Source organism: Heterocephalus glaber, unplaced genomic scaffold, assembly GCF_053883595.1.
Source record: "Heterocephalus glaber isolate CG9 unplaced genomic scaffold, H.glaber_assembly_v1.0 deba00001457, whole genome shotgun sequence".
In the NCBI taxonomy this organism is placed as follows: domain Eukaryota; kingdom Metazoa; phylum Chordata; class Mammalia; order Rodentia; family Bathyergidae; genus Heterocephalus; species Heterocephalus glaber.
This window is the reverse complement of record NW_028258305.1, coordinates 42,892,333-42,908,113: the sequence shown is the minus strand read 5'-3', so window position 1 is coordinate 42,908,113 and position 15,781 is coordinate 42,892,333. Positions and strand designations below refer to the sequence as shown.

The 15,781-nt window shown below is 36.7% G+C and overlaps 1 protein-coding gene across 15 annotated transcripts in view; it reads left to right on the top strand.

Moving 5' to 3' along the window:
• The window catches only part of Ncoa1 (nuclear receptor coactivator 1), a 265,108-nt gene that overhangs the window by 194,079 nt on the left and 55,248 nt on the right, over positions 1-15,781 (top strand). For all 15 annotated transcript variants that reach the window (XM_087216231.1, XM_087216230.1, XM_087216223.1 and 12 more), the window contains 3 exons: positions 3,588-3,728; positions 12,552-12,699; positions 13,986-15,309. In XM_087216231.1, the coding sequence (XP_087072357.1) occupies positions 3,588-3,728; positions 12,552-12,699; positions 13,986-15,309 (1,613 nt within the window). The remainder of the gene's footprint in view (positions 1-3,587; positions 3,729-12,551; positions 12,700-13,985; positions 15,310-15,781) is intronic.

The following is a 15,781-nucleotide window of genomic DNA, read 5'->3' as shown; positions in this document are numbered from 1 at the left end:
GTAATCAGTTAGCATACCGTTTTTCATTCCCTTTTAAGTCTACCATGTATCCTATCCCTTTCCATCTTCTACCAATGAACAATACTGGAAAAACTTAATGAACCCTTAGTGGAAACCAAAAGTATTATATTTAGAGGAGAAATAGGGTTCATTTAAAAAGAAAGCTAGTCTTTTGTGTCAATAACTGGTTAATATTAAACAAAACCAAATAATGGCATTGTGAGATAGAGTAAACCTGCTGGAAGGGTGATTGAAATGCTGCAGAATAAATGTCAGAAATGAGAGCTAATTTAGGAGCAATATGTTTCAGCTTTTCCTCATATTATATTTATATAAATTAAATCCTAAATTGGGTAATTTGAAAGAAGAATGTATTTTCCCATAGGAACGATATTAATAGTGGTAGTTTTGTGTGTTGCTAAGGACACAGCATTAAAATTCCTTCTATGCCTGACAGTATGTGTAAACATATAAAAATCATGATCAGGCTGGGGATTTAGCTCAGTGGTTCCACCACCTGCCCCACAAGTGCAAGGTCCCGAGTTCAATCCCTGGTACCAAAAAAAAAAAATGATCATTTAAAATTTTAAGAATTAATCTCTGGGCCATAAAATAATCTCAGAAATCACAGAATCCACCTTACTCCTTTTATGAATAGTAAATACCAAATGGTTGCTGAGAATGGAAATCTTTACCTCTAATATAGAACCCTGTACGTTGTATTGCCTCCCACCACAGCATATTAAAAGAACATCACTGTACTGTACACATCATACAAAGATAGCAGAGAAATATAAAATATACTTAAAATGTAAAACTAACATTGTATCATAGAACTGACTTAGCTAAAAAGAGAAATGAGCTTTGGGGCCAGGATTCAGCTTAGTGGTGCCTCCGCCTGCCTCGCAGGTGCAAGGTCCTGAGTTCGATCCTGGTACAAAAAAAAAGACCTATAATACAGTTAAGCATTTAATTTCTTAAATTTAAGTAGCACTTTTAACTCTGCATGGGATAGTCCATGTCTTTTTCTTTTTCTTTTTTTTTTTTTTTTTTTGGTACCGGGGATCGAACTCAGGTCCTTCTGCTTACAAGGCAGGCAGCGGAACCACTGACCTAAATCCCTGGCCCATAGTCCATGTCTTTTTAAAACAAAAAATCTCCTACTGGGAAATATTGAACAGTGCTTTGCTTTGTTTTGTTTTGTTTCTGTTTGTTTGGTTGGTTGGTTGGTTGGTTGGTTACACTTTCCTCAAGCAAGCAGAAGTATGTATTCTAAATCAAGCTATTCAGGGTTCTTCTCTGAGGGAGTCATTGCATTACCCAGTCATTTAGAACCATTGCTGACAGCTTAATCACTTTCTCCCCTATAGTCCCACAATTCCAGACTCTTGCTCTCTTGTGGGCCAACACTGACACAAACACACACATATAACGTGCATGCACACACGCACTCCCATGCCTCCCTTAGTACTTTTCTATGAGAAGCCTTACTGTATATGAAGATTATGGATTGGTAGAATTGTGCTGTAGCCAAGTCTTTATCTCTAAAGTAATAAGTGAAAAGATTAAATAATTTAAAACCCAAAATTGTCTGTACTTTCAGTCACATTGTTCACTGGGCTTTCTCTGAACAGTTCTTAAGCACAACATTCTCTTGTTTGAATTTGAGTTGATTTTCTTTCTATCCTCTGCATTTATGCCAACTTGAATAATATCCTGATCAAGTTGGATTAAGTACATCAAATTCAAAATCCTAAGTTTAAAAGATCTAATGATTTTATTATTAGGAAAACCAAGTGGAATATATAAAGAAGGAATTAGCTGAATGAGTAGGAACACATATGTGATCAATTTGAGTTGATTGTATGAGAAAAGGGAAGGTAGGTAAAAGATACAATCAGGCATTCACAGAAGAGAAAACATTAATAGTGAATAAATATGAAAAATATTTGCCCTCATTAGTAATTGAGGAAATCTAAACTTAGATCACAATGAGATGCCATTTTTCACCTATTAATTTTTAAAAACTAAGCTAAGCATTGTGGCCCTCTGGGAGACTGAAGCAGGAGGATAGCAAGTTTGATCCCAGCCTAGGTAACTTGGCAAGAATTGTCTCAAAAATAAAAAATGGGCTTGGATGTATCTCAGTGCAAAGGACCTGGATTCGATACCCAGTACCAGGGAAAAAAAAGAGAAGGAGCCTGATGATACCAAGTGATTGAAGGATGTTAGATTGCCAGTAACACTTTTTTTATGCTGGGATTGAAGCAAAGGCCTTAGGCATGCTAACCATGTGCTCTACCACTGAGCTACAAACCCAGCCCCAGTAATAACTCTGATACATTACTGGTAGGAATATAGCATCATACAAGTTTCTACAAGACAGTTTAAGTTAATATTACATAGCTGAACATCTGGTATAACCTGCAACCCAGTAGTTCTATCCCTTCATATATACACTAGCGAAATTCTCACACACATTGGCCAGGCAGCATGTGAAAGATGTGCATAGCAGCATTGACTTTGTGGCAAAAAACAAAAAACTGGGAACAGACTAGACACCCAACTACAGGAATATGTGAAGACAGAGGGGAATGTGATACAGGAAGAGTGTACACATAGTGGACTGAAGTTGGTAGTCTCAAGTTCTGAAATTGGGTGGGAGGTTGGCTGGTTTTCCTTCTATTATGTAATCCTTAATTCATATATAAGATTGCATAAAATAGGTCTGAGGAATGACAATGAAGAATAACTGAAGAATAATTTTTCGGAGTTTTCTCATTGTCACTTAGGAATTTTAACCAACTGTGTAACAACAGCAGATCACCGCTAGATTTTATAAGGTATATGTTCTATGTGTCTGGTGCCTAGAAAATCTTAATCTTTTCACTTATTAGCTTTTTCTGGTTTAACTTTTATTGCCTTCAGTCTTTGTTTATTCGTAAGTACAGGATTGCCTGTAGCCCAACAAGAGGTAGGAAGGGAAAGACATGCTTTCTTTCTCATATTCTCTTCACTCAGTTATTGGAAAATTATTTAAACCAAAACAACATACATATTTCATCACTGCGCTTCTTTCCCTAATAAGTGGTCCAGTCAGTCATCAGTAGATAGAAAGCAGAATCAAAAAGTAAGCCAGAGAAGTTTGAAGTGCATTATTCTCAGCAGCTTCAGATCATTATTGGATGGCTTTAATACTTGACTGGAACTGAATTTTACACTATGACAGCTGGGCGTGGTGGTGCACTCCTGTAATCCTAGTACTCAGACTGAGGCAAGAGGATTGCTGTGAGTTCAAGGCCAGTCTGAACTACATAGTGAGACCCTGTCTCAAAAAAAAAAAAGAAAGAAACTAAACTATGACATATTAGTGTATAACATACTTCAAAACCAAAACAGTTTTTATAATGTCTCTAATATTGTCCATTACCATATGTAATAATAAAAATAAATAGTGCTTTTCAATGTTTTTGTCTATTGAGCATATGAAGAGACATAATATTCCTTGGATGCAACTGTTAGTTTTGAAATATGGATGATTTATGTCAAGGGGATATCATAAATGTAAACTTTCATTCTTTGTATAGGCAAAATCATCTCTATTGATACCAGTTCCCTGAGAGCTGCTGGCAGAACTGGCTGGGAAGATTTAGTGAGGAAATGCATTTATGCTTTTTTCCAGCCTCAAGGCAGAGAGCCATCTTATGCTAGACAACTATTTCAAGAAGGTAAAGTTTTCTCTCAATTATTTTTATTAATTTTGCTCTTTATTAATATTGAATAGTTTGTATAGAACTTATGGCTTGATAAGTATTTTCTCCAAATTATCGTTTTTATAATAATTAGTTTTAGGAAAGGAAGAAATGGGTAAGCAAAGTAACTCATCAGTGGATCCTGAAATTTGGATGTACATTCTAAAGAACAGGATGTCATATGGTGATCATTCACTCATTCATTCATTCATTCATTCAGCAGACATGCATCAAGTTCCTAACATGTGTAGGACACTATGTATACAATGTGCCAGAGATACAGTGGTGACTAAGAAGCAGGGTTTTGCCTTCAAGAAGCTTGTAATATATTAAGGGAAGACAGCTCTAACAATCAGTGTGACGCAGGCTATAGTAGGGATGTAACCAAAGAAGAAAAGAATTCTGACCTGGAGATTCAAGGATAACTCTAGAGATGAAGTTATGTGTTTGTCTCTTAAGGATGATTCCAAGCAGAATAAGCATGTCACAGGGCCTCTGGATGAGGCAGAGGTCAGTGTCACGCTCATTAACTTCACGACTATGAAGCACCTCTATCTCCTGACTCATACTGATGTTACAAATCAAAAACTGTGTCCTTAGACGTTATTAACTAATGAATAGCTACTGTGTCTTGGTAAGTTCTTTGGGAATATACAAGTGTATTCCCTGCCCTTAGTGACTAAACAGTATTACAGGAAAAAGAGAGAGTTAGTTGGAAATTAAGGTTAGTTGAGAATTAAGGCCAGAAAGTTTATAGATTCAGAATTAAAGGATTTTGATGTACTTTTAAAATATTGCCATGTCATAAATAAATAAATAAATAAAAATTTAAAAAAATATATTGCCATGTAAGTAATACTCCCTTTGCAGTGCAATTCATTCTATAATCTTTAGATACCCTCTTTGTGTGGCTATTCCTGTAAAACAGTTATAAGGATTTGTTTCATTACTCTATTCTCCTTATTAATTGTAACATTTTCCCCATAACATGTTTCCTCAGTTCACAGATGATTTTCAGCTCATTACGTTTTAAGTCGACTGACTCCTACTAGAACATGGAGGAAGTAGCTTGTCTTTACTTCAGGAGGCCATCTTTATAAAACTCACAGTCTTGGTTACTTCTGGGACAGCTTCCCACAGAGGAGTGCTTCTCCAGTGGCTTCCTTATAAAACTCATGCTGCCCCTCAAGATGATGTCTCATTGGGTAGAGCAAAGAATCTGTATGTTTTTAAACTTCCCCAGACAACCCTGAAGTGCAGCCAGGTTTGAAAACCATTACAATAAATAACTAATGCCACCCCCTTGGTTCAGACTTTGTGCCCTCCTCTGTCCAGAGCAGCACATGATTTTTGCGTACTATTGAGACTCACTGTCCACACCCTGCCTAAAGTGCTGACATATGTAGGTTTCTGTAAGTTGGGCCTTCCATAGCTTTACAGTATTTTTTAAAGCCCATTTTTTTGTTGTAATTTATATACATTTCCACCAAGGCAAAGCAGGTCCAAATAATTGTTTCATCATCCAAATGAGTAGGCTCCCTATAGATGTGACTGAGCCAGTTTAAGGTATGTTTCAAAACCATTAGAATTCTCCTTAAAAACAAGTTAATTAAACCATAATAAGTAACTTATCTTAAATATTAGCATGAAATGAAACAATTTAGAAAAAAATCCTAAAGAAATATGAATATAATCCAATACCTCTTACCCATTATGTTCTCTCATTCCACTTTTTAAAACAAAGAATTCCTTTACAGAAATGACTTATATTGAATCCAGGCATGGTGGCACAAGCTTGTAATTCCAGCACTCAGGAGGCTGAGGCAGGAGGATTGCCATATGTTTAAGGCCATCCTGGGCTATAGAGTGAGTTCAGGGCCAGCCTGAACTATATAGTGAGACCTTGTCTCAGAAAACAAAAAAAGAAAGAGGGAGGGAAGGAGGAACATACAGAGAGAGAGAGAAGATAGAAAAAGGAAGGAAGAAAGAGAACCAAAGGAAGGAAAATAAGTAAATTATTGTACCTACTTTTTTTTTTCTCAGAATTAAGATGTCCAGAGTTCACATGACTCTTGTTTCTAGTGTTTTGGTGACTCTGGACAATTTTCCAGACAGCCTCCATGGATGCAGCACATCTTTTTCTGATGTTTTATATTCAACAGTGTATGGCATGGTAAGAGCAATGTGGTACGCAAAACATATGAGAATCACTTGTTTAAGATACTGACCTGCTGAATTAAAATTTGAGGAGAGTGTTCATGTATCTTTTTTTTTTTAAGTTTTTTTCTTTTGGTACCGGGGATCCAACTCAGGTCCTTGCGTTTGCAAGGCAGACAGTGGAACCACTGAGCTAAATCCCCAGCCCGGGTTCATATATCTTAACAAGCCTTGAAAGTAGTGCTTAACTTTAAGAAGCATTGTTCTGTCAAGAATGAAGAGAGGTGTGATTTACTTTTGCAGTTTCCTGGCCTCTTTCACTTTGGCACATTGTGAAATGAGTGAGATACATTCCTGTTAGAATGGCTCTTATGCAAAAGACAAGAGAGAACAAGTGCTGGTGAGGAAGCAGAGAAAGGGAACCCTTGCACGCTGTTGGTAGGAATGTAAATTAGTAAAACCAGTACAGAAACCAGAATGGAGATTTCTCAAAAAATTAAAAATAAGACTAATGTATGATCCAACAATCCCACTTCTGGATATATAACCAAAGGAAATAAAATCATTAGGTTGAAGAGACATCTCCCATATTCTGTTCACAGTAGCCAAGATCTGGAATCTAAATATTCACTGATGGGTGAATGAAAATAAGGAAAATGTGGTATATATACACAAGAAATATTATTCAGCCATAAAAAAGAAACTGTCATTTGTAACTGCATGGATGAGCCCAGAGATCATTATGTTATGTGGAATAAACCAGGGGCCAGGCATGGTGGCACACACCTGTAATCCTAGCATTCGGGAGGCTGAGGCAGGAGGAGCACAAGTTCGAGACCAGCCTGTACTACATAGTGAGACCCTATTGAAAAAGAAAAAAGAAAAAAATAGATATAAGCCGGGCACAGAAAGATAAATACCACATGATCTCACTCATGTAGAATCTATGATAGTCAAGTCTCACAGAAATAGAAAGAATGGTAGCTAGCAGAGACTGGGGTGATTGGCTTGGTGGGAGGCCAGTTGGAGTGATATGATCAGAGGATTGCAGTGAGGAGTAGTAAGTCCAAGAAAGATGTGACTACAGTTGATGACAGAACGTTGTATACTTGAGGAGTGCTAGGAGTGTGTATGCTACGTGTTCTTACCACAAAAGTGGTGAGTGCGTGAGGTGCTGCATGTCTTAATTAGCTAGATTTAACCACCCACAATATATGTATACTTCAGGGACCATACTGTACAGGATAAATAGATACAATTTTGTCTGTCAATTTAACTAAATTGGGGGGAAGTGAGACAAATTATGTTACTATATCTTTGATTTTATGTAAAGCTTTACAGTGATTAATACTTAGGCAAGAAAAAAGTTGTCTTCCATCTGTCCTCTTTTTTTCTGCCCATGAACGTACTCTTTGAAGGCAACAGCTGATATAAAATCCTAATAACTAAAAATTTTAATTCTTAACTTAGTTTTTCAGCTGCTTTTGGCAGAGACAACTCACGAAGTACTTTTACAGGATGTTTACTAGTATTCTACTTTCCAGAGTCAGATTTGAAAATGCACTTTAATCATGTGGGCGCACTTCCATGGACTAGATGAAAACCGTGATTCTATACTGAAACTAGGGAAAATGGGGATGAGGATCCCTTGAGGAACTGTTTAAATAAGGTTAAATTCCCCACAAGTTGAGGTGGTTCAGTAAAATTCCTAGGCTCTGTTCATTTCAGAACCATTACTTTAAAGCAAAGTCTGAGTTGGGGTGTTCCCAAGGTCCTGAAACGGTGGATGTGGGCAGTTTTGAGCCAAACTTCTTGGCCCCATCCCATGCTACTAAGTCAGAGTGTATAGTCTAAGATGTTTTCTGACAGAGTTCAGAAAGCATAAGCCTAGGTTCCACAAGATAGTAATAGCTGTACTAGTGATTAAGGTTTCGTGCTTAACTTAGGGGAATGCGTCAGTCTTCCACTTTGGGGAGTCCAGAAGACATGTTTCAGGTGTTGCAGCTTCCAGGAGTTCTGCAGTAAAGATGCCTTTTAAACCTTCTTACTCAAACTGATTTTCCTTAAGTATACTTTCCTGTAGCACATCTATTAACAGTTATGGAGAACACTAGTGAGAGGAAATATGGAGCTATATAGCTATAAACTAGTTTTGTGGGTTTTCTTTACCTACTTACAGTGATATAATGGACCATCATTTCTTGTCTTGGCAGTGACTATGGTGTATTGTTATATGAAAAAAGTGGAATAAGAAACTCAGTGTATATAGTAGAATCTCACTCTTGTGTGTCTGTTTATCCAATTCTAGAAGACTAACAAAATGTCAAAAGTGATTATATCTGAGTAGTAGGATAAAGATGACTATTCCTTATTCATCTGTCTGTTACTTTAACTTTATAATCAAGTAAAGCTATTTTCATTTTTAAAAAGTTACAAGCAGAGTTGGAAAGTGTTTATAGTTCCAAGAAACTAGAAATAATACTATAAAACATAATAACCATTATTAATGATTAACCAGAATGCTGTTTGAGGCTTATATGAGATAGTTTATTCCATGGCCCATATAACAGAGTTAACTGAAATTCTTTTTATGTTGCACTTTGTTGAAAATATTTAAAATATGGGTTTACTTTCCTCTTATAGAAACTTTGATATACTGAAAAGAGTTTACTTATTGGTCATTGAAAATCTTGCAACATCACAAGTAATTTTTTCTTTACCTTACAGCAGTTTTTGAGAAATTGAATTCTTTCTGCATATTTAAAGAAATACCAAAAAGAAAAAGAAACTGCTACCAGCCTGGAGCCATTGTGCCCTTCCACACATTTTATGCCTGCCCATTTCATTAACATTCATGAGACATGCTTGTTCAAGGTTATCTTGACACCAAATTGGATAGGATCACAATCCTAAACAGCTGTGCATCTACAGCTGCCATGACCAGGGAAATTTTAATTTTTCTTAAGCTTTTTATCTCAGTTGAGGCTTCTTCTGGGAGAGAAAACAAAAACAGTCATAATGTAAAAGGTTTTTTTGGAGAGTTTCTAGGATAGCAGTAATACACCTTCAATTATATCCCTTCCTTCTAAATAGTTCCAAAATGGACACAGAAGTAGGAGATCAACATACTAGCTGTGTACCTGGAAAAATGAGATCACAAATGAGGCCAGGACCTACAGTCAAAATGGGATTCTAAACCTAAACCTTGAAACCCATTTATGTGGAAAACTTGCTATGCAGAGTAAATGTTTATCCAACTTTGCCACTGAGTTCCATGCCCAAGACCTGTTTTTGAGACTGCCTCAGTAAGTTGTCCAGGCTGGCCTTGAAATTGATACTTCTGCTTCAGCCTCCTGAGTAACTGGGATTACATCTGTATGCCACTGCACCTGGCTCCTTGCTCATCTCTTAATTCAGTATATCAGTGATGATTACACACAGTTGGAGCTATTGGTGTAAGCAGTGTTTAGGGATTGACTGAATGTGACTCAGGATATGTTTATTTGGGGAGCTGCTTATTTGTTGCTGTTTTCTTTAGTAGTTATTCAGGAAATATTTGTTCAAAACCTGCTGTGTGGTAGGCTCCATGCTAGATATTGTCTCACAATATTATTGGCTGTATTTTAGTAATGAGTAAACTGAGATGGACTAAGGTTAATTTACACTAAGTCCTAAACTTATAAATGAGAGCCAAAGGTCAGGCCTATTCTGACTCCTAGGCTTAGTCTTTTCATTGATCCTTACTGCCTTCCTTTTTACTAATTCATATGAACAATCAAGCACCAAAGTTTCAGTTAACTGAAGATTCTAATTAACTGAATCTTCAAAGGCTATGGGAGTATATCCCAAGAGGTAGATTGAGTGCTCAAGGCCTTGGGTTCAGTCTCTAGCACCACAAAAAAAAAAAAAATGACTGGGCCAGGGATTTAGCTCAGTGGTTCCCCTGCCTGCCTCACAAGCACAAGATCCGAGTTCAATCTCCAGTACCAAAAAAAAAAAAGAAATATGACTGTATTAAGTGTTAATTCTTTTCTTCTTTGGTAAGTCTTATTCCATACATTATCATTCAAATTAAGTTTCACTTGAAAACTTAAAGAATGATAAATTCCTTGTATTTCATTAATAAAGTACCCCAAATTGCAACATTTTAACAAGTTGTCCTGAGTTTAGGAGCATAGTTAACCAAAAGACTATTAATATTTCTGTAACCCACATTAAATATCTTAAAATTTCTATGTTATCTTGAGTTTCTAGTTGTTTCTCACTTTGTATAATTTGTCAGTAAACAAATTTCATAAATTTTCACTACAAAATAAGTCTAGCTAGGTGTGGTGGTGCATGTCTGTAATCCCAGCACTTAAGAGGCTGAGGCAGGAGGCTCACAAGTTTGAGGCTACCCTGGGCTTCACATTGAGTTTGAGGCCAGCCTAGACTGCATAGCAAGACCATGTCTCAAAAAAAAAAGCAATAAAAATTACATCTAGATACCTACAAGAGTAAAAACATAAATTGACATAGAAGCATTTGAGAAGATAGCTAAAATTGAAAATCTGGCCTTAAAGAAAGTTATGGTAGTTGATCACATGTAAATATTAGCCTGATTAGATGAGATTCAAATTGCAAATCAGTCAAGTAGCACTTTCTGGATGATTTTATTGCAAAGCATAGTACAGGATTCAGTGGAGTGCAGAAAACAAAGACGGGACACAATTCCAACCATTATGCTTATTTTAATGAAGAAAAATAAATATGTAAAAGGGATATGGGAGGAATGTTTAGGAAAAGATGATAAGGTTGAAAATGCAAGTAGAAGTCAAATTGCTTCAAACTGTGCTATCCAGTATGATAGTCACTAGTCACAGGTGGCTATTGAGCACTTAAAATGTAGCTAATCTCACCAAAGTACTGAATTTTAAATTTTATTTAATTTCAAATATCCTCATGTGACTTATGGCTGATGTATTGAATAGTGAATAACTTTGTAGAATAACCAATAAGTGTTTCCCAGAAGAGTAAGGAAAGCCTGAAGAGAAATAAGCAAAGTAAAGAAATAGAATAGCATAACATGAAACATATTTCTGCCTTCTCAGGCCTTTTATGTATTTTTAGATTTATCATCTCATGTTAGTAGTTTATGTTAAGATTCCTCATTTTGGTTGAAGTTGTATTTTCCAAAATGAATTGTTAAGATATTAACATTTGGGATTGTTAATAAATTTCTAGCAAACATTTACTTATGTCCTTCAACCTAAATTATCACTGTTGATTAAAGACTTTTAACCCTCTATTATTTGATTAGATACTAAATTTCCCCATGCATTATGTTTGTTAAACATGCCAGTGATTTCACTGAACTTGCCAGATGGATGAAGAATGTGTTTGGTTAGGCATGAGTCTTAATCCTTTCAATTAAATTTTTGTCCTAGTTTTAATACCTAGACAGATTTATTATGGCATAGATTTACAACAGATTCTGCCTTCTGCAATTGATTTTGGATCCCCAAGACAATAAAATGGAACATATCTTCTCCTTCAAGTAATATGTAGTTTTAAAACTTATTTGTTGGATAAAGTCTGTTTCATATGTCATTAAAAATGTAATTGAAACCCTTTCTGAAATGTCTTTGAAAAATGAGGCTAAATAAAGGCTCAGTTATAATAGTCATCTGTGGTAGTAATTCTTTTTTTCTGTGGATATGATTTCTAACCTTGATATAGTTGAATTTATTTATTAAAACCTTCTTAAAATAGAATTCTATTGTCTTACTAAAATATCAATGACATTTTATTACTTAGTCTGGTATAGCCTTAACATATTTAGTGAGCATTTATCTCTATGATTAGAATTTTGTCTGCTGTTAGAAAGTTTTGAAACAATATAAATGATGTTATTTGTAGTGATTGGACATGCATTTCCAGTTTCTTCTCTGAGGGCCAGCAGTGTAGTGAGTTTTCTGCGACACACAACATGCCCTAGGGTCTCCCATACGAACACCATCTGTTGAAAAGATATACATTTTTCTTCTCATGAAGTGTGTATACGTTTTTTTGGCAGACTGTGCATATGCCTAATAATTTATCAAATAGGACCTTATTGGTTCACATTCCTGAATGAAATTTTAAACTTGAATATTAGTAAAGGAACTCTACAAACTAATTAAACTTAGAGGATGAATTTTATGGCATGTGAATTATATCTCAATAGAATTATTATTTTAAAAACCAGCCCAACAAAACAAAACTTGTTAAGAGTAACACTTAAAGTGAAGAGAGAAAATTACTTCCTGATATTTGTAATGGAGACTTAATAAATTTGAAGTGCTGCCTCATTATAGGGAAAGATTAAGGTTGATATTCTCTTAGTTTGGGGTTTCTTCATAATCTAAATTTATGTGAGAAGGTACCCATGCAAGGAGGACTGAATTGTAGCTGTCAGGAAGTGCTTGATTTCAACTGGAATTATTTTTCCACTCAGATACAGTATCTGCTTTGTCTGAACTATTCTTTATTTTGAGTATGAGTAGGCAGCCATGGGGAGGGCATTTAGAATGAGACGCTAGGTAGAAATAAGGCCTGGTAACTGTCCTTTGCCCAGTGTCCAAGTGCAGAATTTTAACTAGGTCTCTCTTTTGTTTGAAACAGTGATGACTCGTGGCACTGCCTCCAGCCCATCCTATAGATTCATACTGAATGATGGGACAATGCTTAGCGCCCACACCAAGTGTAAACTTTGCTACCCTCAGAGTCCAGACATGCAGCCTTTCATCATGGGAATTCATATCATCGACAGGTACTACTTATTTGGAGAGCTTCATATGAAATAAGTCAGTTCACATATCTCTTCTTAGAGAAAAATTTATGCTCTTGGTGACTAGAAACAGAGGTTCTGACTTAGGCATAAAACTAGAGTTCTATGCTGAATATAGTCAGTATATCCATTTTGGGTTTTAGAGTTTTGCCACCAGATAACTTTGTTGTTCATAAAGGGAGGCAGGAAAGGTGAGACTAAAAATATGTGTGTTAGGGGCTGAAAACAAATGGTGCCTAAAGATCTACAAGTTTCCGTCTATGAATTTTTAGTCATGGAAGAAATTTCAGAGTTTGTAACAGTGTTATTTTTATTTTTCAAAGTGCTTTGTTTTCATTAGGACAAACCTTATGGCTCTTGAATTCAAGTTGACAGTTTTGCACAGAAGCTACAAATCACTGAACGTCAGGTTGAGATTTTTGAACGCCGTTTCCTCTAGTTTATCCCCTCTCTAAACATGTTTTTTACTGGTATACATGGTGAACTCGTGGAACTGTTCTTTTATCCAATAACCTATTCAAATTCCTACATTTACAGCTGTTTAAAACTTAGCATTAAAAACAGACATTTCCCCTCACTTCATCTTTTCCTCATCAGATGTTTTTGCTTCTTGGAACATGGTAATGCCAGTCACAAATCTGTTGTTATAATTATGGATGTTAGTAAAGAACTCAGTGAAAAACTGAACTCAATATTCCATTTTTTCTAGTTGTACCTGAAATTCTTCTTGTGAGTGGAATTAGCACAGTTCTCTTTCATGTTGTGATTTCTCTTTCAAAACATCTGCTACGTCTGCATATCACCCTTTTTAATTTTCACATCAGTGACGCAGTATTTTCCTTACCCAGTCTTCCTCTTTGGAGTTGAAATACTTAAAAGCTGTAATAGGAGAGTCATGAGTAAATTTTTGTAAACAAATGTGTGGGAAGTTTTTGTTTCAACCAAAAGTATTATTGTAATAACTGTATTAAGTTTAGAAAAGTTTCGAAGTACATCTATTGGATTTTTTCCATTGCCAAGAAAGACTTCTTTTTCATGTAACTGGGCCATTATCAGCTTAAAGGACCTATAAGCACTGTTTCCTAGGATACTTAACAATGGAACTAACAGTCCACTGCTTTTCCTCAGTTTAAGGTGCTGTAGAAGCTCTTTACATGATCGCTTGCAACATTAATGAAGTCATTGGTCTTGTATGTAATATACATGATAAAAATATTTTAATATAGACAAATGAAAATGTTTGAATAATAATGTCTTTTTCTCCCTAGGGAACACAGTGGGCTTTCTCCTCAAGATGACACTAATTCTGGAATGTCAATTCCCCGAATAAACCCCTCAGTCAATCCTAGTATCTCTCCAGCTCATGGTGTGGCCCGTTCATCCACATTGCCACCATCCAACAGCAACATGGTATCCACCAGAGTAAATCGCCAACAGAGCTCAGATCTTCATAGCAGCAGCAGTCACACTAATTCTAGCAACAACCAAGGGAGTTTTGGATGCTCATCTGGAAATCAGATTGTAGCCAATGTTGCCTTAAGCCAGGGACAGGCCAGTTCCCAGAGCAGTAATCCATCTTTAAGCCTCAATAATTCTGCTATGGAAGGTACAGGAATTTCCCTCACACAGTTCATGTCTCCAAGGAGACAGGTTCCCTCTGGCTTAGCAACAAGGGCCAGGATGTCAAACAATTCATTTCCTCCAAATATTCCAACTTTAAACTCCCCAGTTGGCATGACAAGTAGTGGCTGTAATAATAGTAACCGATCTTACTCAAATATCCCAGTAACATCTTTACAGGGTATGAGTGAAGGACCCAGTAACTCTGTTGGCTTCTCTGCCAATTCTCCAGTACTCAGGCAGATGAGCTCACAGAATTCACCTAGCAGATTAAATTTACAACCAGCAAAAGCTGAGTCCAAAGATAACAAAGAGATTGCATCCATTTTAAATGAAATGATTCAGTCTGACAACAGCTCTGGTGATGGCAAACCTCTGGATTCAGGGCTTCTGCATAACAATGACAGACTTGCAGATGGAGACAGTAAATATGCTCAAACCAGTCATAAACTAGTGCAGCTTTTGACAACAACAGCAGAACAGCAGTTACGGCATGCAGATATAGACACAAGCTGCAAAGATGTACTGTCTTGCACGGGCACTTCCAACTCTGCCTCTGCTAACTCCTCAGGAGGTACTTGTCCTTCTTCTCATAGCTCACTGACTGAGCGGCACAAAATTCTGCACCGGCTCTTGCAAGAAGGGAGTCCCTCAGACATCACCACTCTGTCTGTGGAGTCCGATAAAAAGGACAGTGCATCTACTTCTGTGTCAGTGACTGGACAGGCCCAAGGGAACTCTAGTATAAAACTAGAGCTGGATGCTTCAAAGAAAAAAGAATCAAAAGACCATCAGCTCCTGCGCTACCTTTTAGATAAAGATGAGAAAGACTTAAGATCAACTCCAAACCTGAGCCTGGATGATGTAAAGGTGAAAGTGGAAAAGAAAGAACAAATGGATCCTTGTAACACAAACCCAACCCCAGTGACCAAACCAGCCCCTGAGGAAATTAAACTGGAGTCCCAGAGCCAGGTAGGTAATTCCTCAGTTCACAGAATGATCATTCCTACTTATTTTTCCTTTTCATTCATTTTACTCCAACCATAGACCAGGTTTGGATTCATGTTATGTTTTGTTCTGTCCATGGGGCATGTACCAAGAGGTTGGTACAATATCTGATTGAAAAAACAGGATAGCCTCAGAAGTTCTCTTTAGAACGCTAGAGGGCTGCAGTACTCACGTGGCATTCGAAAAAGTAGATTTTTCTTCTATGAAGTCAGATTTTATCTTTGGACATTTTCAGAAACACCTTCCCTCCCTGCTCCTCCCAATCCCACATATTAAATTCACCTCCAGGGAAGAACCTAGGAATCTGCCTTTTAAAGAAGATCTCCTGGGGCTGGGGATTTAGCTCAGTGGTTCTGCCGCCTGCCTTGCAAGCGCAAGGACCCGAGTTCGATCCCAGTATCAAAAAAAAAAAAAGATCTCCTGCGAACTCTGGTAC